The sequence below is a fragment of the Panulirus ornatus genome, chromosome 38 (assembly GCF_036320965.1).
Source record: "Panulirus ornatus isolate Po-2019 chromosome 38, ASM3632096v1, whole genome shotgun sequence".
Taxonomy (NCBI): domain Eukaryota; kingdom Metazoa; phylum Arthropoda; class Malacostraca; order Decapoda; family Palinuridae; genus Panulirus; species Panulirus ornatus.
Genome location: NC_092261.1, coordinates 15,478,556 through 15,504,613, shown reverse-complemented (window position 1 = coordinate 15,504,613; position 26,058 = coordinate 15,478,556). Strand labels below are relative to the sequence as shown.

Sequence of the window (26,058 nt, the reverse complement as noted above, 5' to 3'; positions counted from 1 at the left end):
TGGACCCATGAGCGTGGCGGTTTTATCCTTGGGGTATGATGATGATTCTCAGTCTCATTGAGTTACGCAAAGCATACAATGCGTTTTTTTCTTACATTCAAACCTATATCATACTGACTTCATTCGGGAGTCATCTATAACCACCAGCGTCTCGAATTTGAAAAAAAAAAAAAAGAGAAATGAAATCCATCTCTTTGGAATGGTATCGTCTGTCCGCACGTCCGACTTGAAATCAGACCCTAACCCTCTTGGGCTGAAACGACCCAATTATATTATAAAGTACGAGTCTCTCTCTCTCTCTCTCTCTCTCTCTCTCTCTCTCTCTCTCTCTCTCTCTCTCTTTGGGACCCTCACCCTTAAGACGTAGCGGTGATTATCGATTAAGTTTAGATTAAGAAATAGATTAATCTAAATTTGCCTGTCATCAGCAACGGTTCCTTCTCTTTGTGATACGAAGTGAGACTTTTAAATTTTCTAATACTTTCATAACGTTTCATAAGTCTTCCTTTGATATCATAGGTACGATCAAGTATCAAGTATTTATTTACTTTCCTTCGATGTGCTGCGTTCTACGATGGGATAATTACGTTTGACGGACGGGTCTTATAGAATGGGCAATTTCATGTACACATTATACCGTGGTATGATTAGTAGATTTATTGCCTTTATGATTATATAAAAAGATTAAACTGTTTCTCAACATTATATTTTTTTATATGAGTGACGGAAGTCAATCTTACCTTACGTCCTTAATAAACTACATCTATGATGAGTAGGGTGCTAAACAAAGAGCAGCAGCTGGCGACGCAATAGGCCCATGACCACGCCACAATATAGGGGGGAAGTAACCCTTACGGACACCGCAGCCGTGAAACTACCGAATACCTTGGTGTAACGAGCGACCGGTGTGTGTGTGTGTTGTGGGGGCGGGCGGTACCGAGGCCAGGGAAGGGTGGCGGGCGAGCCAGGCAGGCAGTCGTCAGGTGGCCGTCAGTCTCCGCTGGGCTGACGCTTATGTCCCTTGTCTAATTGAATTTGTCAGCCGGCGAGGGTAGCGTCTCCTCACCTAGTGGAAGAAGTTGGTGTTGGCTACAAGACCAGGCGGAGGGCGTCGTGCTTCTGCTGCAACGATGGTCAAGGACATAGTAAGGCTTTTGAGAGGGTGTTTTTTTTTCTTTTTTTCTCATGGCAGTACTTCAAGATCTCCATAGGTGTACTTCGGGGTCATGAGGTGGTCTATCGAGTTGTTTTTCGAAGCAGGTGGATTATTTAATGACTCGTGTGGGTCCATAATGACAGATCGAAGCCTTAAGTGTCATCCTACTTGACAGTTGTACTGATTGGCTTCTGGTTAAGATGACTCTTTTTAGAAATACTAACTCGATCAGGACTCGAAGTTGGGTATGTCGGTAACTGTTTCTAATGGTGGAAGTTACCGGCTTGATGTCCGATTCCAGCGTGTGCAGTTTCGTGAGGCACTCGCTTCTTGGTATTTCTAAACGACGTAAGTGATTGGAAGGAATGTAATGTAGGATATCCGATCCTTAGGCCGGGAAACTATTTTTGCTAGCTATCATAAAGTCTTGCGAAAATAATGCAGAAAAATCGGTGTATGATTTCCGTTATACTTAATGCGTGGCATTAAATCGTTTATTACCATAAACCTTTAGTTTTTCAAAGTATTTGATTCGCCTTATTGACTAGACGTTGGTATATAGTTGTCCTTTCATTAAAGAAATTCTTTTGCATTGACTGTGTGGGCTTAGTAGGGGTAGGATAGTTGGGGAAGACCGTTAGGGGGTTGACGCGTCAGCCAGCAAAATTTGGACCCAGCCGGCGACCGTAAGTTGAGGGAAGGCACTCCAACTGTTGGGTCACTACCTTCCGTACAGGAAGTGGCGTTTGTTTTTTTTAACGATGGTCTTTGTAGTATTTTGTATAATCGATGCCATGTGTGAATGGAATGGAATGTGAATAGTCGTGCCTGTAGTACGTACACCATGGTCATAGTTGTATCGAAGTGCTATTCAGATGGCTTATTATATAGCAATAATTCGTTGATAGTTGTGGAACACGATTTGGGTCGTTGTTACCCTGAATTATAGTAATATTTATTCGGAATATGTCAAGAGGTGATACTTATGAAATGAAAATCAGAACTTTAGGAAATATTTTTTGCTCCCGGCAAGCAATTAAATACTTTTCGGTACTCTAATCGATTCATAAGTCGCGTTCAAGAAAATTCACCACCATTGTGGTGTTGGATGTATAGACGCAGCCGGGCGATCATCAGGACAAAGATTTGTTTACATGTTTTTTACCGTTTCGGTTAGTAGGTCAGGTTTATGAATGTTAGTGTACTGTCCACCAGTATTTCAACCCCGTTTTCCTTGGACATAACCATTTTAATGACGTTATTCAAATTCTTCAATCATGCTGTGCAAGTATGCCACCCACAACGTAGCTTAGGAACCACCGAGAATTTAAGGGTTCGACTCCCAAATCTAGTTTCGATGCGGGGCGAAACTGAAATTGTACCAAATCATGTACCCCGGGTGTACTGTCGTACCAAAGTTCGTTACAAAGCTGTTACTGGTGCAGTGTTTAGTATCTCGACACGTACTGTATAAGATCTATCCATTACGCCACGTAGAACGTACTACTTTAATGTCACTGTATTCCCTTCAGCGAAGTTTGTTGCTGTGTGTGTGTGGGAGGGCGGAGTTATTATGTAACCTCAAGATTAATAGCCGGCTTGCTAGGGTGAAGGGGTGATCGAGGGGGCCGGCGAAGGAACGTCAAGATCATTAATGTGGAGATTGAGGCCTTGGTTCACCCGCCGGAAAAGATTTTAATTGGAAGATAGCTTGGTGATTAGACCGGAAATTAGTGGGATAGGGGTGGGAACATGGCTCGTGGTTCGGTGAGAGCCCGAACGACGCAGCTGATCTTTTTAACTAGATACTTCGTTTAAATCGTGTTCTCGGGGTATGTTTATACAAGTTATATTTTTATTAATCTGCAGCAAAATAACGAGCCATTAGATGTCATTGATAATCGTATGACTTTGGAAAGAAAGTGCTGATGGTTGAAGTTAGGTCTAACAATGTTTTACTCTTCGGGTATTGCCCATTAAGTAGTGTGCGTGCATTCTCCAAGGGAGGGGCCCTTGCTAGATCTCGGGTATAAAGTTAACTTTTCGAATTAACGCCTTGTTTACCGATAAGGATTCTGGGTCAGTGTTAACCTGTAGAAAAGAGTTGAATTTGAAGGTAGCACGGATGTTTTGAAAGGAATTTCCTTAGCGCGAAAAGTAGGCGTCACAAGGATACTTTTAGTGGTCGTAATTCTGTGAACGGTTATCACAGCAAACATTAGTAATCAGAATCCTGACAGTAACTGTATGAATTTTTTTCTATTTTAGTAGTTTTATAGCAGGACGAGTTTAGGCTACTCGGTAAATTCCTAGAAAAAGCTGAAGAAATATCCACAAGAGCCATTTTAGATAAGGGTTTGGTCTTAGCTTTTTTACATTTGAACATGCAAATAAGTTTCATCACTCGCCATAAATATGAAATGATCATAGAATTATTTATCTTAACACGCTGGATGTGTTTTGTGTTCATGTTCAACTAGAAGACCACTACTGGAATGGTAGAACACAAGCACCGCTATATGGGTTTTCTTAAAATGTAGCACTTAGGGTATTTACGCAACGCTGCCGAACTTGTCAATAGCATACCAAGATTGTCGCTTCTGTTTTAGTCTTCATTAAGATGCTATTTGTTGCACGCAAGAACACTTGTGGTTGATGGCTGTGGAGCATAAAACTTCAGTTGTTACTGATATTAGGGTACGACTAACCGCTTATTCACGAAGTGATAAATGAAAGTGTTCATCGATCACATGTAAGTGATTTTTAACTAAAAGAAATGGCTAAATCTGCGTAGGTTATGAACAAAATACAATTTTGCGCAGTCTAACCTACTGAAGTGTTTAATGTGCATCTAAACCTTTACGGTACTGTTGCCACTTTATTTTTGGGAGTGTCCATCCTTGATTTACAGTTTTAAGTTGGGCCATAAACACTAGGCTGTGACTTTTCACTACCTCCCGTGCCCTAGAATTAGGGGAAGTATACGCGAGGTAAGATGCGGAGTGGGTGGCCAGGTCGGGCCCCATAACATGGTCATCCCCTGGCACGTCAGCCACGGTGTACGGCAGCAGCATCAACTGTGGCGGTGGGATTGTTTAATTACCTCTCCTAGTAATTAAGGCGGGCGGTGGCCGGTCGTGATGAGTAGGGACAGACCGACCGACTGACTGACCGGATACCGTAGCCCGTGGAGGATGGTTAGGGTAGAGGAGGAAGCGAGGCTGCGGAGTCGGACCATCACAGGCACACTTAACCACCAACGGTGGTGGGTTGGGGCTTTACCTGGAGATACTGCATTTCGTTATCTATATTTACTGCTCTGCTAGTGAAGACGTTGGTACAAGGAGCTCAGAAGTAACCTACTGGAGGGAATCTATCTTGTACCAACTTTGGATCATATTCGCGAGGGCTCTTGTGGTGAGAGATGTCTGCAAATTTAGCCAATTCCATATTGATCGTTAACTTTTGTCACCCGCTTTGTAAACTATTTATATTCTCTTCGTACATTTCTATTCGCACGAGGGTTACCTTCCAGTATTGGTTGTAAAATGTATGCTTGGAGCGTTATTAGCGTCCTTATAATCAGTATGTCTTCAGAAACGATAGTTGTCCCTTGCATTACATTGATTTACCCACTGCCGTTCGGTTAAATCACCCTCAAATACCTCTATATTTTACGGCTAATTATCCATTCGGTGATTGCATGGACGACCGGTTGTTAGAAAATCTCATTTCTCTCTCACATCGAGGGGACTTCCAATATTGTCGCTTATAACCTAACGCTATCAGTATTTGAGGCCATTTCCAGATGTTCCACTGGTGCAACAGTTACCACTTCCACACTACATGGTACATCTCGTTTTCCTACATCCATAAGAAAAAAAACTTGGAAGAATAATATTGACACTACATAACCCTTGATGCACACTTTTACCAACCACTACCCAGAGTTTACTCTTGAAATGTGTAAAAACCTCTCAACAGCGTTCACAAGTCTCCCATGCATACCATAGAACATTATTCTTAGTGGTTTACTGTAGTTTTTCTGTTCATTCGGCTATCACAACTGTTGCAAATTTTGGTCTTTTTCCCATCTAATAGAACTTCTCTATTTATCTCTTCGTCATTCTTGGTTGTGTGTGGCGTTGAAACTGCTCATTAGGCATGGTGTCTGTTATCAGATGCTTTCAGTAGGCAGCATTGCCTCTCATCATGCCCTCCACCCTCTGCCGTTTCAATTTTAATACATGACACTCTAGCCTCCATTCTCTTCCAGATACTTGTTCAACACAAGGAGTACGCGAGTCTCTTGCATCAGCAGTTATATTTCTTAAGCAATTACCCCGTAACCTAGTCAAAAACTAGCCTAATGTTTTGCAGAGATTCCTCCTCGTTAGGTTGAAGCTCTTGTGCGTTCTTTTGCCCCCAAACTCTTATCTCCTCGCAACCCAGCTGTTGTATATTTTTGTTATATGGGGGTTGTTGAAAATTGTCATCTCTTCACTACTCGTAACAGGTATCCTTTCACCATACATTTTCTTCCGGTACTCTTATTGTCTGCAGTAAACCATTATTTCTCACAAGTATCCTCTGTTTTGCTTTCTCAAAAATATTTGAATTCCGAGTAGGGATGCTCTATCTTTGACTATGTATAGTGTTACTAGAGAGGTTAAGGATAAGAAATTGACAAGCGAGAATCGAACCAAAGCTTACTTCTGCCGTTATGCGCAACTGTAAACATTCTCTTGAATTTTGCAGGTTTATATATATATATATATATATATATATATATATATATATATGTATATATATATATATATATATATATATATATATATATAATCGGCTCGATGTGCAATCGTACACCTCTTAAACATTAGACATCCTTGCCTTCCCTTGCAAACCCATATGAACAGTCAGACATGTCTTTTCATACCTTAAGCTTCTATTAATGTCGTAAGCTCAGGTTCCAAAGGCTGGTTGTTCCTACTGGTCTTAATTGGTAGCGCTGTACATTCCTTGGTTGACTTTTGCGTGTGGATTTAACTGCTGAATTTCAACACTGAATTATCCTAGTATTGTAACGTCTTTAGGTTTCTCAGCATACACAGAATACTTTAGATTCAGCCGGGTAGTTCAGGGGTGTATATATATACAATATATGAGACAGCTGCAGAACTGTTCTACAAAATGCCTTGTTCTTCACATAAGTATCTTGAAAAAGGTTAGATCGTAGCTCCTCCCTACTGTCAAGTTTTCTTTAATAAGAGGTTTCCTTTTTTTTATCACGTGTTCGCCAACCTCCGTGAATGAGAATAAACTATTTTTTTACTCAAAATATTTAGATATATAATTCTTCGTTAAGAGTGGCGGCAGTAGCTGGGCCAGTAATTATAGCGCTGTCAGTGTACCATTAGCTTACGGTTTATGGCCCCGTTATTATAAGATTTGCTTAACTCTTTTGAGCACGACGGGACTACCCGTGGATGGGATGACCTGGACTTGAGATGACCCTTAAAGGGCCAAAGTCCGTCACGCCGCCATACCCAAGGGTCGTAACGTCGAGCTCGGTATGTTACTTTAATGTAAAATTAGGCTTTCTGGTGTGCGAGGCGGCGGAGTGAGTCTGAGAGAATTTATAATTCTGGATTTGCTTTAAGGGTGAACCTCAGGAATTCTGAATGCCCGAAGTCTTCAAGATTTGTAAATGCTTTTTGTGTGTGGATTTTGGATTGAGGGTTGCTGTTTGGCATACATATGTACTTGCTGTGAGGCAAAGGTGGTATTTCCTGTTGTCCTTCCGTCAACATTGATCTCTGTTGATTTCTGATAAGTCGCCGTAGTTCTGTGGCCAGTAGCTGTAACATGGAGCAAGGCAGAGCACATGGGATCTCGTGCGTAACAGCCGAGCAAAGCGGGTATAGTGTCGTGTAGCAACTATGCTTGGCAGCTGCAGTATTAACTGGTGTTCTTTGTTTCCCTTGAGTAAAAGATCAAGTTTAACGATATTTTTAAAAATTTTCTGGCAGCTTCGTTGTTTTTACAGCTTTCAGGGACGTTTCTCTGCATTGGAGATGGTTTTATTCGTAATTCTGCATAACTTTACGTAAATTACATTAAGTATATGCTTGCCATCAGGGCTTGAGATGGGCACTTATTACTGTGTAAACGAAGCAGCAACCAGATCTAACAGCGGCATACCCTGTAGCGTGCATCTGTTAGATGTCTTGGACAGTCGGCTGTTTTCCTTCCAGCTGTGATGTAAGACATAACTGGCGGGTAGATGAGGATCCGGGTCCCAGCGATCTTGACCCTCTGTTGTCTATGGATCCTGGAAAAAAAAAAAGACGTCCGCGCACTAGATAAGAGGAACGTACAGGGAAGGAGTTACAATAGGACCAGTTTCATAGGTAACACCCTCCAGGAGGAGAGACTGAACCTGTACTCGTCCCCCGACGTAAGTGACGCGAGGCTCTGTTAGTGCACCTAGCGTGGTTTTTCGATGCAGGTATTGTTACTTTCATTAAGCTCATGTTGTGTACTAGTTAGCTGTGCCGTGGCGTGATTCGGTGTATACCAAAACTGCTGGGGGTTTATTTTCAAAGCCTCTAGTGAGGTGAAGATGGTTAATAACATGGTGTAGTTAGTGCGGCAAAGCTACTGGAGTTTAATTTCTCGTCTGTGGGTGATTTTTTTTTTTGTTTTTGTTTACTAGGATAATCTTGAGAAACTGTAAACATTAAGTTCAAGCTACAGTAACTGCTTTGGTCAAAGGTTCGTCCAGATTTGTCGTAATATAGTGCCGTTATTCCTAAATCAACAGCAGTTTTGAATAGTTTGAAAATTCTAGAGGCATGTATATATTTCATGAATTTAAAAATGTAAAAATTCTAGAGGCATGTATATATTTCATGAAATTAAAAATATAAAAAGGAATAATTTCAAGGATTTTGTGATTACCTGATGCTTCACCAGGGTTTGATGAATATACAAGTTTACATTGTGTTTGGGAGTTTAACTGTTGTCATAATACTTTTCAGGTTTTGCTGTTAGTGATTGGGTTGTGGACCTGCGTGCCCGGAGGGACGTTGGCGCTCCCCAGAGAACCCCAGTATGCGTGTCCTACGGAGTCGTGGTGTGTCCCTAGTGAGTACTGTGACGTGAAGCAGGTCGTCTACAAGTACAGTGCCACGGATGACGAACAGAAACCCGTGAAGGTAACTCGGAACAAACTCAATGTTTCTAAGACTGTAGTTTGCTTCTCATTCTGTCCAAACCCTCTCTGCACATCCTTCATAGCTCGCTCGCTCCCTGCCACCAAACCTCGTGCAGCTGTCATCCCTTAACACTGTCGACCCTCCTCGCAATGCATATTGTCTCGAATGATTACATATTCAAAAGTTATGTCATTACGGCCCACTACATTCTCGCAACATCCTTGAGACTGCAATTTCCACAAACCTATCCATCATATCACCCATGACTTCCCGTCATCTACCTTGTTTCCAGACTTTAGCTTCCCTAGTTTCATCCATTGCCATATCCACACTCGGGAATATAAAACTCTTCACGCTCTCTACGTGCCAAGTCTCATTTGGATGAAATTTCTTTTCCCCTGCTAAGCCTCATGACTGTTGTCTTGCATGCACACCATTAGATAATTGTTTAACGCCTCTTGCATATAATTCGACAGTACCTATGTGGTGCGACCTCGGACAGCGCTGGGACTGTGTGCTGCAGTAACCAGACCAAACTGCCCACATCCTTCACACCGACCTCCACCAACTGGTTCTACATGGACGAGGTGAGCTAATAAGGTTACCCAGGTCTGGGACCTCAAGGGAGTTTTGATATGGTTACCCAGGTGGTGGACCTCGAGGGAGATTGCCATTCGGTATAGTAACTCGAATTGAGGACCTCAGGGGAGAGAAAGATAACACAGGTTCAGTATCCTTAGGGAGATAATTAATCAATCAATAAGGTTACTCAGGTTGAGGACTTGAGGGAGATGATCAGCCAGTAAGGCTAATTAGGTTAAGGTTCTCGAGGGAGATGATCATTAATGCAAGTTGTGAACCCAGGGAGCAGTGAATTTTCTTGGCGGGTCTTTGGCCTCGTGAACGAGACGAGATCTTCGTTACTCGCGTCGTGAAACACTCAAATACTCAGGAGAAATGACCGGAACCAGTATTGTACGTCTTCAGATATATTGTGATAAGTCTATACCTGGCATTTGTGTGGTGTATCCGATATTGAAATTTCATTTAATTGTAGATAACTTGCGTACTGGCTTGCAAAATGACTTTTGAATTTCATTAACTTCTAATATGAAGCTGAACTTTTGCATAAAGTTTTTGAACTTTTTCTCTGTTCTTTGGTAATTGGGGTTTTGGATTCCACAGTAGTATTGGAACTGGTCAGTGTTATTGTATACAGTGATGGTGATTTCGAGAACGGTAGGAGTTCAAAGACGACACTGGATAGAGAAAACGGTGTAGCTCTACTGAGGCTTGTCTCCCAAATTCGTTAAGGGTATTAAGAGTTTGTGCGGACAACAGAAACACGTTAGGTTGTAATATACTACTGGCTTTGGTGTTTTAGGTAAGCAACAATATTTAGAATTTTAGAAAATAGAAACTTGGAAGATTTTAACACTTTGGAATTATTTGGTTTTTATAGAACCTTCGTAAAGACGGTAATTGCTAGTGAGAGCAGAACTCTTATCTTGTATCACGTTTGTCGTTTTAGTTCTGTCAACTTATTGTACCAGTTACTGTAGCTTCTTTTCGTTCCACTGGTGTCTTTGGAAATGGTACACCCTGGAGTATTATTGGCTTCAGAATTTCGCCTTTTCTGGAAATTCAACCAGTCCACAGAGCATAGTGTCGCTGAGAGAAGGCGACTTTTGACATAGATCAGCTCCCCGCAGTACCTGTGGTATATAGTTGCTAAATTTTTCTAATGGGAATTTGTCATGATTCCGCTGCTGACTAGGTACTTTTAAGACGTTGACCATTGGAAGATGCATATGAACACAGGAAGAATGTCCTCAATTGATGTTAGACTTTATACGGGATACAAAATCTTCGACAAAGTTCCACTTCGAATGTGAAGTTTTTTTTCCTCAACGGGATTAACATGTAGTGATTTGACAAATTAGGTAGTTGAAAGCTTCACCATAAGTTAGCTTCAAGTCCATGACTGACATTGAGTCTCGTTAATTGCATACGATAAAAGTATTTCTGTAGTAGAACTATTTCTACGTACCACACTTTTATCTCCGTTATCACAGCCTCTGTTGGAACAGAGATCTGTTGTCGGCACGCTCTACTATCGTTGAGGGGAAGTAAACCACTTGACACCACACGAAAACATGATCCTGTCGACAAGTAAGCGTTGCCCAGCAGCCTGATGCTACGGAACCTGGTAACTAAATTTCCCTAAAGTTCCGAGTCTGTCCCGGGGGCTTTAATATGGTCAGGTACTTCGCCCTGGTGTGACCTGCCAACTTTGATTTATCATTTTAGGATGTGTAGCAGCCAGGGTCTTCGCAGTAAATCGACGGCATCTTTCACTTGGGCTGGAGACTTGAGAGGAGGGAAAGGGTAAGACCCTAGTGCCTCCCCTGAGGTTGGCAGTGGTAATGGCGAGTCTGGGTTGTAAAGTTAGTTGGGGATGGTCCAGGCGGGGTTGTCGCGGGTGGCCGCATTAGTATTCCTGGCGCAGGTCCAGCTGCAGTTGTCGGCACACCTCCCCTCGGACGCGAGCCCCCCGACCAGCTGCTTTTGTTGGCACCTTCGTCCCTTCGAATGCGGCAGGGCGCCACAACCACCCGTCCTTGACGGAAGCCCTCTCCATACTCTAGCATGGCCCATACCAGATGGTGTCGTAACTCCTTCCTACATCATCAGCGCTCCTCTCCTCGAGGATGCAACACTAAACAGCTGTTTAGTAGTCTCGTCCACTTTAACCTCCCACAACCTGCCCCTAAAAGTAACCTCTCTGCCATTGATGTCACCTACGCCAGCTGCACATTGCCTCTTCGAGAGGACCTGGTTAGTCTGTTGTAAAGATCTTAAGGGGGTTCCTTAGTGTCCTCGTCCACCTACAAACGTCTAAAGACACTTGATCTGATCACCCGCTACACTGGACGACGTCAAGCCACATGCCCTTGCAACCCTCGCCGCCCCACCACCTCTCTCCACTCTCTTCATTTGTCTCTACCCTCCTCCCGCGAGACGTGGCTAGTCTCGCACTAACTCTGTTAATTGTAGCCAATTCCAGGCTGTTGGTCGGTCCCCTTGACAAAGGTACGGTAAAGTCTTCTTACCATTAGTTCAGAGTAGCAGCAATCCTAGAGTTGGCTCCAAAAGCAGTGCTAATGACTTCGATGCAGTAACTTTATTGTTCACTGGTAACTGTTGTGAATGAATGTTTGTGGTAGTTAGGTACATGAGCGTTAGACTTTTGTCTCCCTTAAAAAGATACTTTTGCATCATAAGGAAAACTGGAAGTTTAGTTTAGATAAAAAGATATTGGAAGAATCGAAGCCTCATTACGAGCTGACTGGTATCATTAGTGCCAGATCTCTCAAGTTTACAGATTGAAATTTATAGCGAAAAGTTGTGAAGTAAGGCTTACCAGAAGGCGAGAGTGGGTTTTCTTCCCACCCTATCCCCCTTCCTGAATGTAGGGCAGCACAGCGAGCGGCGGTATCAGAGCAGCTCGTCAGGGGGCGTAGAGATAAGCTTCCTGAGGGGCGACACTGATGGATAATGCGAGCACGGCGCGCAGCCCGGGCCTCTGGCGTCTCTCCAGCTCTTGCCCAGGAAGATGGAGTAGAGGAGGGCTGGTGGGAGGGGGGCAGTAGAGGGGTCACGACCAAGACTGATGGCAAGGGGTTAACTGAGATGTAGCTTTTCAGTGCAAAGACCCTCGAGTTAGAAGTATAGGGAGCGGAGATTAAGCGGAGGACGGCGTACGACAGGAACATGGTTTTAGCGGGTTTAAGTATGTGGTTGAGGGGAGGGGTCCGGCGGTGGTGGTTGGTTGTCCATAGAGTTGAGAGTTTGGTTATCTTGGGCATGAAGACTTGTTTCGGTGTCAAGGATAGAAGTCCTTGGCTCATGGTGACGTATGGATCACTACAGATGGCTTGCCAGGTGCTGGTAAAGCGGATTGGGTGGCTATCAACAGGGAGTCTTTTTAATGGTACTGTATAAAGCACAAAGGAAAACTAGTGTATTATCAACTGGGTGATTACCTAAATCTGCTACTCTGAATAGCTTTCAACATTTCGCATCCATTTTAGATAGTATGCTTGGGTTAACGTTAAAGTAGGCAGCTTTCCGTTTAAGAAATTGGTATGGGTACGCCCTTAACTAGATATACACTTTATTCATTCTTTGCCAAAATGATTTTTCTTTTGCTGGCCAGAACTAGAGGTTATAAGTTGTGCCTCATTTTCATTATAGAGTCCCGCTGATTTTGGATAACTCGTTCCCTGTAAAGATGTAAACTGGTGAACGTTGTAAAATAAAAGTGAAGGGATCATTTCATACCTTGGAAAATGTAAATTACTATGGGGAAAAGTACTGTTTGTAAATATAAACAATGGGATACTTCCACTGGCATAATTATCAATTTAAAATATTTGTATATATTCAATGACAGAGGTTTCCTGCATCAGCTGGGTAATGCCTGGAATAGATTGAGCTTTCGAGGAGCAGCAGCGCTCCTTGCTTGGCTGCTCCAACTCTTGTTCCATTTTTTAGAAATTAAGATAAAAGGGGAAAGTTTCCAGCCCCAGAAATTGAAAATACAAGATGGGGAGGATTTCCAGCCTTCCTGCTTCCGCCCATTTTAGTCTCCTTCGACAGTACGCAGGGAATAGAGGTACGATTCTTTCACCTTTCCAAGGGATGATATATATACGCAATTATCACTTTGGTTTTGGAGCAATGACTTTTGTGAACACCAGTTGTAACTCTACATCCATCATATATTTAAGGTTGACTGTGTCGAATCTGATGATTACATATCGGTTGAGGCTTGCTGAAAAGTCGTACCAATGCTGTGTGTGTGTGTGTTGGATTGCTTTGAAATTTCCATACATTACATTGCCAAAGATTATTTTTTTTCCTCCTCTAACTGTTAAAGATTATTTTTTTTCCTCTAACTGTTCATGGTGTTTTCGGGTTGTTGTATATAGTTTGCTTCATGAGAACCGGGACCGGACGGAGAAAGTTATGTTTTAGGTGAATGAACGCCAACTTTGCATCAGTTTTGTAGTTTGGAGTACAACATTTGTTTGACGGAATGCAAGTCGACCAGATACAGAAATAACCGAATATTTTGCCAAAATACTAAAAGTATATGGCTTGTCAATGAGGTACAAGGACTAGGATATTTTGGCGTGGAAAGGTCTTTTGCGTATACATGTCCACTGAAGTGACGAGAGTAGTAATATCTGGTCTTCATGCTGTCCATCTGTCTGGTCTGAACGTTGCTGTACACTCCATGGCTTTTTAAACTTTCGGTACCAGACTTTTTTTTTTAGAAATGTTTAGTTTTACTTTTATTCTCTACGAAAATGTTTCCTTGTGCTTCTGCAACTACTAGAAAAAGTTAGATTTACATGGGTATCTTTGTACCTGTAACTTAACGAGAAGGTGTTTTTGTGAACTGCTTTCAAATAACTTTTAAAGATAGTGGTATTTGCGACTTTGCTCCTTTGATACTGTGTGATGTATACTAATTGTTCCATTCTGAGTCTGCATTGTAAACACTTTGATTTCATGCTACATAGCTATGAAGCTAATTTCTATGCTAAGTGGAATCTTCCAGTGAAAAAGGCGATTTAATCTGGCGCCAACACTTATAAAACTTAAGTCTTGTAGTACTATGAGGTAGTCAATAGAAAACTACAAAAAAAAAGTTGCACTTGATTTGCTTCCACCAGAAGTTCGGTCGTTAGCAACAGATACGTCGAAGAAAGAATGCTTTATGTTGACATTAGCATGAGGTTGTACGTTCGTTCCTAACCTGGTTTTGTGCGTCTGTTGAGTTGAATGAACAATGGATCCCCTGGGGACTGGCGTTGAAATATGAACTGGCTCGAGGATGGATAAGGAAACGGAATTGGGTTAATTAGCAGCTTCCCGTAAAAGCAATCTTCCTGGGTCTCTCCTCGAAGGCTTTGGCATTGTTTAACGATGGTGTTAATATTAACAGTTGACTTTGTACGATGTATACCTAAATGTTTGTAAAGTCATCGTAGTTTAATTCACACGTACTTGATGCAGCAATTTATCAGTATCTAAAAAGCCACTGGCTTGAGACCTATAACTGTGGTTTGGGTTTACGGCGAGTTATGCTCCCTAAAAAAGTTTAGTTTGTAACTTTTAACTCCTCGTAACTAGGAAGAAACTCCATGCGGCTTAATAAAAGTTTTTTACAAACTATTTTGATGCGTGATTTCACTACTAACAATGTAATTCAGGATTCTTGTAATAACGAGCACCCTTATCGTTCGATAATCTATAAACTTATTTTTTTTTTCCCTGAGGGACAGGTCTGGGAGAAGATTTGCTTATCCTTCATCAGTAAACAAATTGTTCATGACCCTGTAGTTACTTCAAAGTTTCCCTCGATCCAGAAGTAGTTTTTTTTGGTAACCAGTTTTCTTCCATCAGAGCTCTGGGAGGGAGCGTGTTCCAGTGCTGGTGGTGGCATGGCCAGGCTACGGAGCGCAAGAGATGCCGCCAGAACTCGTACCTGATCCTAGCCTCTGCCCGCCCTCCAGCGTGTGCACCCCTCCTACCGTCTGCCCCAGCTCCAGCATCACTTACTCCGGCTTGCTGTCGTATTCCATCACAAAGAAAAAGGTAATGTAACATTGGCACTTTAGTGCAAGGACGCTTGTTTGGTTTGCAAAGTGTTTAATGAACATGGTGGCGTGGTGGTAGAAAATAGCGTTTCTAAACTACCCCAAATTTTTTGACACCTGTTCATTAAACAGATCCAGAGCAGTGAGTGCATTAGAGAGAAAAAAATTGGCAATTTACGTGAGGGGCTAAATATAGCAATGTATTTGAATGAATTTTTCCGCTAGAATTGTACTGAAAAAATGCCCGATTTAAAATTCGGTTGGGATAAATGCTAAACTGTAAATTGCCAGGAGGAGGCAAGTGGCGCTTTTCTAAACTTCATATTAAAGAACCAATGAGTAGCCTCCTCTGCATTGTCCTGGGTTTGTAGGGGTGTCAATTCAGACCAGCAAAAAATACTAGACCAACGAAAACGCTAGAAAGGGTATAGTTTGGTCACTTGATAAAGCCAGTTACTAGCAATGACTGTCCAGAAATAGACACTGGGAGGGAAGAGAAGTCAGTAGGACAGACAATACATAAGTAGAGAGATCTATCGTGTCTGCATATTTGAACGCATTCGGTAATGTCGTGACATACGCGTGCTAGGTGGTTCAGAGATTCTAGCATTAGCATGACTATTTGAAGCGATTGTTTAAAATTCTAGAACTCTAGAGAACCAATGGTGAAGTATGGTGATGAAGACATGTAAAATACAGATTACACAAGTTTCCCCAAGAATGCGAAATACTGTAGTAAATAGACATTTTAGACAAATGAATGGATCATACCAGATGTAATATATAAACCTTCGATCCTTCAAGGAAAAGAGAACACCTCGGATAGTAGTCAAATACTTATTTTGATCTTTCAAGGGAAAGCGAAAACGTCGGATTGTTATCTATACTTACCATTGTAACACCTTTTACAACTGTAAAAAGTTTGGTCATCATACTATAGAATATAATCCCAAGAACATAATCTTCAGTTTTACAACGTGTAAACCAAATACGGCATAAACGCAGTGGCATATTCCTTTAAAGAGTTAATGTGAAATATAGATAGGGACAAATATGCGTAATGAGGTAGAGTAGGACTTGCCAGATATATGGAACAAGAGACACTAAGTGACTGGGGAAGTAATTTGTGGACCATGTTGCTCCCAAAGGAGAGGGGCGTAGGTGTGATTCATGGTGGTGGTTGAAGTTCTCTAGTTTTTCTCGTAATTATAATTGATGTAAATCATTATAATAGGGTAGAATTAATTATGGTTACTGAGAATATGGAAGTTATGGTAAAGTCGCTACTAGGAAGTTTTAACACAATTTCTGGTGGCAGTGTACTGGTTACAATCTCCATGGATGAGGTGAGGCTGTTTTTAACGTGGTGTACGAGGGTCATGGTTAATGGAACTGCTATTGAGAATTGATATAGCATGAAGATGGAAGAAAAGTACTTGCATGAAAAACGTGACATATTTTGTAGGCAGAGAACTTTGCCCTGAGACTAAGTTACCGCTTCGTAAATTATCTCCGATATTTCGAGCTGCGGAAAAAATGTTGAAATGGCAAAAATCATGTACGTAGATTTAATAGCGTTCGTACTTCTCCATTGTCTTCCAGCTGAGAAAGACACGTGTACTAGGCTATTGATTACAGCAACTTGAGATGCTGGGGTTTAATGGGAGATGAGACAAAAGACAAGCGGGTATATTGTGTGGCGCGAGTCTGGCAGCCTGGCTTTTGTCCTTGCCACCCACCGACTCTGTCGCGCCCTCAGGCAGCATGGAACTTAAAATGAAGCGTAATATTTACATATTCGTGGGAGAAAGTATTGTTTTGAAGATGTATGTAGTTTCTGCATTACTTTGATCAGAGGGCTCTAGAAACCATACAGATGTTTCGTGAAATCCCAGAACCTCTTAACATGCTATTTGATTCATTTGTTTTGCAGTATTGTATAGCCAAAATTTGTACATTGGTGGAGTGCATGCCCAGGACAGTCCCCCTTTATCAATATAAGGCTTTTATGGAGCTGGAGGCTGGAAGTACAAAAATTCATTGAGAACGTTATTTAATGTTGACAGTACACAATTTCATTCTCTTGATCTTGAAAACTGAAGGACTCTTGAATGTTGAATGCATCTTGAGTTCTCTCTCTGAAGTGATTCACATTTCGTCGCAAATGCTTCAAGATAGTGATGCAAATCCTGGAGTAATCTTATTTTACTTCCCCTGTAAGACTCTCTGACCTGGGAGTGTTGAATCCAAAAGTATATACGTCAATTAAATACATGTACAGACGCTTTAGTATTTCTGGTATGTTACCGGGGTGTGCGCAGACATCGCGAGCCGGATGAGAGGGTTAGTTGGCTCTGATTAACACCCCATGGAAGAAAGGGACGAAGAGCAGAGAGAGGCTTACTCAAGATGAACTATTTATAGGTTTAAAGTTTTCACAACTTTATAGCGTTCAAACACCCAAAAAGTAGTGGTGGTGCGTCATCAAAAGTATTCTAAGTACTGAGATTTGTTCGTCAAATTCGGATTAAGATTAGTGTACTTCTGACAAGATAATCTAAATACACCGGTGGCTTTGTTGAGGCGACAGTTTTTAACGGTGGTAGTTTATTGCCTCCCACGTCACGCTGGGTGAAACCTTTGTGTTCGATGGTTGGGGGCCTACGGACGAACCCATTTGTCCAGGGATGCAGCTGTTTCCTCGACCCTCCGCGCTTTAAAAGGAAAACCTCAAAAAGTCTGTATCGGATTAACGACGAGTAAAGCGGTTTGATGGATGCGCTGGCTGTAGGAGCAAGTAACGGGTTTACATGAAGGCAAAAGCACGTTCAGCGGTGCGGCGTCGCTGGTTCCCGTAAACCAGCACATGGTGACAAAATGTTCGTACCATTGTTCGATTTTAACTTTTTTCCGTTGCTCCAAAACAATAGCTGAACCAGGCTGTAATTTTTCCCGTACTGTATGAAAAATAGAACCATAGTCGAGATTGAATTTGTTAAAATGCTTTAGAAGCCCGATGTGGCATGCATATGGCTTAGGTCTGTGGAACTAAATGTATGATTACTTCATTTTACATCGTCTGAACCAGACAGTGCTCAGGGAGGGAGACAGTCTAGCTACTCCACCACAGAGTTTGACTTTCATATTACGTTACTCTGGTATTGGTATCTTGGATGTGAGCTCAGAGTACGTGAGGGCTTTCATTGCTGTTTTGGTTTAGTCTATCAGATATGGTTATTATTTCTGAACGTAATGGAATCTAAGAGGATAGCGAGAGGTTGAGGTCGGTAGGGTAAACTATGAGCGGACGGTAACGCTATGGTTAACGTGATGAACGTGAATGTAGTAGCAGTATTGGTGCACGAAATGTTCAAAATCCTTGCCTGGGATAGAGATGCAGGACCCCATTGCTTGAGGATGGACTTCCTGTGCAAGCTCGAATACATTTTGTGTAGAGGAGAGAGAACGCCACACAGAACGGATGTAATTGTAGATCGTTTTTGGCGCTTGAAAGTTCATGTTCCACATACATTAATGTAGCTTAGCTGTCCTGTGTAATACCATATCCATGGCACTAAACTGCTTCCCTCCTCTAGTACAGGGAAGCACCACATGACCAGCTATAGGGTATAATTTACTGCAGAGACCTTGTAGAAATTAATCTTTAGTTGGGAAGAAAACGGGACCACCAGTGAGTAGAAGCGGCGGAAACCGTTTAGTTAAATGTAACCAGAGTTGATGCCCTTCATGAGTAGTGCCTCTTGAGTGTGAAATTTGTGTACACAGTGTTCAATAAAACTGGGGTTGGTATGTGTGTGTGTGTGTGTGTGTGTGTGTGTGTGTGTGGACAGGCTGGTGAGAATCCTCTTGAGGGTCGAATGCTTAGCTGGGCAGGCTGATGCAGGTCCTACCAGCTTTGGGAACAAGACTGAACGGCGCGCGAGGCATGTTAGTCACTGTGTGGACCAGGCCAGGAGTTTTGTTCAATGACGAAGATTGCCAGTGAAGGTCTGGTTGTGGACGCCATGTTTGTAACCAGAGTATCGAAAGTAAAAATGGACGTGTGGACTGTCTGTTGCTGCGTGTATGTTCGTAGACTTGTGAAGGACCCGGATGTAGCGGTGCGTCCTCCGTTGCTTAGCGATACTGACCATAAGTCTGCACAGGGCTGCCAAAGTTCGAATCTTGGGCGTGGTAGTGTGCCTACACCCAACCTAGATGTTCATCCTTCCCTCTGGTCTGGTCGACAAGTTGCCAACTGGCTTGTGCTGGTGTGTACACGCGCGCACACTGGTTAAAAAAAAAAAAAAATCTACGTATGGAGTAGCATCAGCAGTGGCATGTAAATGAAAGCCTACAGATGCAGTTACCGACGAAGCTCTGTGTCGCGTGCCTGGTAGGGCGGGCGTCCGGGCGGGTAGGGAGTGGGAGAGACGGAGGGTGAAAGGCCATGGTGTAGCGGGGAGATGAACCTCGATAGTTAGATATCGAGTGTGAATATAGGGTCGACACTTCCCTGCCTCGGGTGTTGAGAGGCTACGGCACAGTGTCATGGGCGCAAGAGTGGGTGTAGTCATGGGTGTGGAGGGAGGGGTGTAAGTACACAGGCCACCCACAGCCCTTCCTCCTTAATGCTCGTTTTATCTGCTCTCTCTATTGTTTTCTCAGTCGGGCAAAGTTCGCCATTTTCTGAGGGCGGACAAAGGAGGACGCTCATGAAAATTCATAATAAGGATGAAGTTGGGATCAGGCAGAGGCTTGGGTCTGTTGTGGTCGCCAGGGGGAGGTGGGTGGCGGCGTCGTCTGGCTCATATTGAGAATGTTCGGTGGGGACGTGACTGTATGGGCGGTGATCATGAACTGGCTGAGGGTACGACAGTTATGAATAGGAAGACTTGAGGATGAAGCATTTAGCTGTAGTTACACAGTTGAAAAAATTTTCAAAAGTACCACCTAAAAAAAAAAAATATTTGGTTCGAGATTTTGAATTGGCCTGGTTCTTTTTCTAAATGTGCCCAAATATATCAACAAAACAGTACTATATGGTTCTAGATTAAAACTTTTGTTTGTGCAAGATTGTAAGTAAACCATATGCAAAATTATTGATTACATACTGAAAAAAAAAGGTTAGGTGCAAAATTATTGATAAGATACTGAAAAAAAAAGGTTAGTTGCAAAATTATTGATTAGATACTGAAAAAAAAAGGTTAGGTGCAAAATTATTGATTACATACTGAAAAAAAAAGTTAGGTGCAAAATTATTGATTAGATACTGAAAAAAAAAGGTTAGGTGCAAAATTATTGATTAGAGATACTGAAAAAAAAGGTTAGGTGCAAAATTATTGATTAGATACTGAAAAAAAAAGGTTAGGTGCAAAATTATTGATTAGAGATACTGAAAAAAAAGGTTAGGTGCAAAATTATTGATTAGAGATACTGAAAAAAAAGGTTAGGTGCAAAATTATTGATTAGAGATACTGAAAAAAAAGGTTAGGTGCAAAATTATTGATTAGATACTGAAAAAAAAAAGGTTAGGTGCAAAATTATTGATTAGATACTGAAAAAAAAAAGGTTAGGTGCAAAATTATTGATTAGATACTGAAAAAAAAAGGTTAGGTGCAAAATTATTGATTACATACTGAAAAAAAAAAGGTTAGGTGCAAAATTATTGATTAGATACTGAAAAAAAAAGGTTAGGTGCAAAATTATTGATTAGATACTGAAAAAAAAAGGCTAGGTGCAAAATTATTGATTAGATACTGAAAAAAAAAGGTTAGGTGCAAAATTATTGATTAGATACTGAAAAAAAAAAGGTTAGGTGCAAAATTATTGATTAGATACTGAAAAAAAAAGGTTAGGTGCAAAATTATTGATTAGATACTGAAAAAAAAAGGCTAGGTGCAAAATTATTGATTAGATACTGAAAAAAAAAAGGTTAGGTGCAAAATTATTGATTACATACTGAAAAAAAAAAAGGTTAGGTGCAAAATGAGTAAACGAGAGCCATGTTTCTTCTGCAGCTTTTTAATGAGGGTTACTGGAATTTCTCTTCGACTAAATCATTTGTCAGTTTGATTATTTGGTCCTTTAGTGGTGTGCTGAGCGTGAATGCTTTTAATTTCTCGGACTTGGAGAGAAGTATGCCTGTTTCTCATTTAATCGTATTGGGGAGGGTGGGTTTCGGTAAGTTTCCGCACAAAGGAAGATCTGTCTTTTAAGTTTAGATAAATGTTGTGGCTAGAGGATTGTCTAATCTTGAGATTTCACGTTTAGTAGTAAGAAAGTTATGTTCATTGTAGTTCTTCGTGGTATGTTCGTTGTACTCTGAAGTTTCTGAGCTTCAGTAATTAATGTAAAGCATCCTGGTCCTTTTAACCGAAGTATGTCTCGTAAATCGGGATGAAAATAGTATGACATTTGAGTGAAATAATTTGGTTGGATTTCATGAAGTGCAGGTGCAAATATTAACATGATGTAAACTCGTAAGGGAAGGAAATTAGGTTTGGAATAATTTGCAGTGGGCTAGATTTTTCCAGCATCTCTCTAGCCTTTCCACTGGCTCTTGGAGTGGTGAATGCTTGGGATGGTACAATGGTTAACTTTATCTTGATCCTGAAGGTGACCATAAGAAATTTGATGTTCGCTAGTCAAGTAAATACGTAGGAATAGCTTGAATATCCGTGACTAGTTGCAAAGAAAGTTTCGTGTGTGTATTGGCTTGGAGATTTGTGGAAACTGCAGCCCCACGTACGTAGTACAACGGTTCTCCTTCCATAAATGTTACAAGTTTGACACCAAATCCAGTGCATCACAGAGACTTGGAGACGCACACTAATTAGCGTTTCGCATGCAGAATGCAGTGATGCTTCCGTAAAGCCTTGGAGCGTGTTCCCCCAAACGTATATTAAGATTATTTACGTGGATTCTAGACATGGTTACAGTTAGCCAAGAAAGTTCAGAGTCATATATACAGTCTGCAAAAAAAAATCTACAGATAATTGGAGCTGCAAGGACTTAAATGTCTTGACTTCACTGTGGAAAAGTTCGGATCGAAATGTTTTAATTTTTTACGGCTTCTCTCTTGCCTGTTCACGGGTTTGGACGCTTTGGTTGCAGCTGCATCGCTACACTGACGTAACATTTTTAAGATCGGGACGAAGTGTGTGTGATTTATTCTGGGTGTCATTTGTTGATATGTCGCGTCGTCGTCTTTGGCCACGACGCTGGAAAGATAGACCATTGGGTACATAGTATAGGAGAGTGGAAAGAAACTTTTAAGAGTGGAGATTGACTCAAGTATTTTGAGTCCCCATGTTTTAAAAACCTTTCGTTACCATAACAAAACTAAATGTTAAATACCCATGTGAAAAGAGGAGCATATAGTGCTGAAATTATATACAGTAATGAAAAAATATATAGTGGGGTAGTTCTATAACCATTTAAAAAAAAAAGGGGGGGGGATATAATCGTACGTGTTCTTCTGGCAAGTCATGATTGTGGTGTTGCCTACTTAAGAGTTCGTAGGCGAATGGGAGAGCCAGAATCGCCATATACTATATTGCTCCATTTTTGAATTCGTATATAGTTACCATATATGGTCCTTTGTTCTAGATTCCCATGTCAGAAATTCTTGATCAGCATCTTTTCGTCTACCTTTGAAAATCTTTTCTTCTGCCAAAATGTTATTTTCCAATAATATCGGTAAAGTCTGTTTTTTATGAACAGTCGCAACTCGCCCCTTACCGGAGCATTTTATTTCTGTAGATCACATATTTTTTCCTATTTAAGCAAACTGGATATTTTTGGATTTGATGAAGGAATATGACATGGGAAGGATTTTGTTTGAAATTCAAAAATCTGAAATATTGACCATACTGAAACAAGGGTGACAAACTCTTCTGATTCCATCTAACCTAAGGGTACCGATGTCTTTTTAGTGTACAGATAATCTTGCAGTAAAAGGTGAAAAGTCCACTGGTAAAGTAATCATGGCACTAGGCTGAGGGTCTGTGTACCAGATCTGATAGTCTCCAGACCATGATGATTACAGGTGCAACAAAGGGATGGTTGGACGATCATGTTGGACGTCGACTCTACACTATTTTGCAGCCATCTTCACTTCGTAAAGACCGCAAAGACTTTGCATAACGACCCCCCACCCCCACCAAAAAAAAATGCACGTAGATTTGGCACGAAAAATCACTAAAGATTTTTTTTTTTTTTTTTTTTTTTGCAGAACTTTTATTTTTTCCGGGAACTCCAGACAAGCCCTTGGCAAGTGTATCTTTTTTTTTCTTTTTGCAGTACTTGTGTGGAAGCACTTGGGACACCCGGACCTGGACGTGTTGCTCAACACACACCCTCGTGAACGCCCTCGTCGCCTACAAGAACAGCCAGAGGTCGCCAGATGACGACGACGATGATGAGGCTGACCAGGGTGAGGAGACTGTCATGGGTACTGTGCATAAATGAGACATCGAAATGAAAGTATAACTTAAATACCATGCCAAGGACAGCTCGGTATATATATGTATGAAACTGAAATTCTTTATGCAAACAAGTCGTCTTAGGTGTAGTGTTGACCGGTTATTTAAAACTTGTGGAAACCATGCTTTACTGCAGATAAAGGAAAAAGAGGAATGGAAATAGGAAGTAAATGTTTAAACAAATTGGCATATTTGATTTAAACCAGTTGCTTAAGTCTAGTTGATGATTTTTACGTTTGGAATTCTCATGTGTAAAGTACACAGCCACGACCGTCTTCGTGGAGAAGGGCTCACGCGCTCACTATAAAGTTCCCTTCTCGTACAGAACAAAGTTGATTACACCCACACACGGTGAGGCTCTCAAGAGTGTACAACTCCATTCCCGAATGGTATAAATCATTGATGAAGTATTTAAACACGTCTGGATGTTTTCGTCGTACCCCAGTGAGGTGAAATAGAATAGTGGCTTTGTTCTAGGCAAGTAGATCCTTAAACTGGGGTGAAACTGCCAACAATATTAGAGAATTATATGGATAGATTGAGTTGTTCTTGTACATGAGACTGTAGAAACTTGAATGATTTTTTTCAAATTTTCTTCTGGTAAAGGATCTTGCAAGTAACTTTTTTTTTTTCCATTGAGCAAAGTAGTTTTGAGTGGCCTCGAAGGGTTCTAGGTATATAACTTTCATATTACTGTGTACTCGACCATAAGCCTGTTGCCTTTACAATACTTAGTTTAACGGATTACCAGAATCGAGAAATTTAGTTTGAACTTTTTGTGATAATTTGTATGTACTGTTCACGTATCTGAAGAACAAAAAGTTGTCATTGAACTTGTCATATAGGAACATTCATAGGTGCTATGCCATATACGCCAGTGAATGGTGCTAATTTTGACTTTGCTTTAACATCCCAATTGACTCTGTTGAACACAACTAAACCCAAAATTGTAGGTCGTGCTTGAAACGTTCAGCGAAGTCTGAAAGAATGTGTTGATTACTGTTTTCTCTCTCCGCAGCTGTGGTTATCAACGTGAACTTTGGGCTCCAGATGGCGAATAAGCCACCAGATCCTGAGGTCTTCGGGTTCAGACTCTCTACAGATAGATTACACACCAGAGACGAGTCTTACGAAGATTCCAAAGACCAGAACCTCGTTAAAATGCTAGACTACGAAAGTATGTAATTTACAAATGGCTTTTGGTGTGATTATGTAAAGTATAGTTCTTTGCATTTACCACTAATTTTTCTTTGCAGGTGAGCAGGCCAACGAATTAGCAGATGCATATCTTCTCGCCTCGGGACTTAAAAAACGCACCCGTAGACAGGCTTCTGCAGGTCAGTATTAAGATAATGTAATTGTCAAAGATTAGGAGACTATACTTATATTGCGGTTAAGAATCTGAATAGCTTTAAAACTTCCAATTTCTTTGGTACTTTTGAAATTTTAAGGCGTACCTGTTGCAAAACTGTGTTGTGTGAAGTTTTGCTGCATATGTAAAAGACAATAGAGATTTTTGTCTTGCTTGAATAGGGTAAACCAGAACAAAAAGGTTGCATTTCTCCATGGAAACTGATGTCGGTCACTTTGTAAGACTGCTCATAACACGGTAGACATCATAATCATTAACGCAAGTTAAACAATGTTGTCCATTATTGGGTCGTCTGAACACGCATCGTTAAATGTATTAACGGCACTTTCTCCTCGTTTTACTCTAGTGGGACCTAACTGTTAAAATTTGTTTTGGCTGAATTCTTTAGGAAGACAGTATCAAATGAGAATGCTATATGATCTGCAACTTGTTTTAAAGTGTGGTTTGAACCGAAATTAAAAAAAAAACTTTGGTATGCAGTGAGTGGGTTGATTTTGTGATTGTCATATGGAATGTTGACTCCTTCATTATTACATGCTGGCGAAAATAGTCTTAAGCTTATACACCTAAGCTTCAGGGATACTGCCAGGGTTTAAGTGGAGTATAGTCAGAAATATGAATTTTAGGACAGAGAATTTGCCAGGTCTGTGCATCCAGAGGTAAAAGTATATGTTCATATCTTTAAAACAACTTAGAAATAAAACCTAAGAAAATAAATCTTCAGTACTTGCTACAGTAAAAACAAAAAAAAAAATAAACTACTTGCCTTTACTCGTGAGGGACGAAACTTTCCCAAGTAGGAAAATTGCTTTTCCCGGTTCCTTGAGTTTAAGAATATCGCCATAGTAATGTACTTTCTCTGGGTTACATTTACTGTGGTAAAGTGGAACTGTTATTGCTGGTCTCCGAGTTATACCAGACGTTAGTGTGCCATATTCTTGATTGAGGAATTACAATGTACTGTACAGGAAGTGATTTCGCCATAAGTTTACCAAACTTTTCTCAAACTAAGCAAACGTTCCCCTGCAGGTGAAGAGAATGTTGGTGTATACGCGTCTTCGTCCGCAACGGGTGAAGGTGAGTGAAATCCCTACTAATCACAAGTTGGACCATACATGGGAGAAATAAGAAGTTAGATGGGAAATTTTTTTTTTCA

The 26,058-nt window shown here is 41.1% G+C and overlaps 1 protein-coding gene across 1 annotated transcript in view; it reads left to right on the top strand.

The window, feature by feature from the left end:
• The first annotated feature begins 947 nt into the window (after window positions 1–947).
• LOC139760926 (uncharacterized) overlaps window positions 948–26,058 on the top strand; it is a 34,197-nt gene continuing 9,086 nt past the window's right edge. Inside the window, exons 1-8 of the mRNA XM_071684704.1 lie at window positions 948–1,145; window positions 8,197–8,373; window positions 8,850–8,960; window positions 14,851–15,042; window positions 23,349–23,481; window positions 24,549–24,707; window positions 24,787–24,867; window positions 25,932–25,979. Coding sequence (XP_071540805.1) covers window positions 1,131–1,145; window positions 8,197–8,373; window positions 8,850–8,960; window positions 14,851–15,042; window positions 23,349–23,481; window positions 24,549–24,707; window positions 24,787–24,867; window positions 25,932–25,979 — 916 coding nt within the window. The 5' untranslated portion in view covers window positions 948–1,130. The remainder of the gene's footprint in view (window positions 1,146–8,196; window positions 8,374–8,849; window positions 8,961–14,850; window positions 15,043–23,348; window positions 23,482–24,548; window positions 24,708–24,786; window positions 24,868–25,931; window positions 25,980–26,058) is intronic.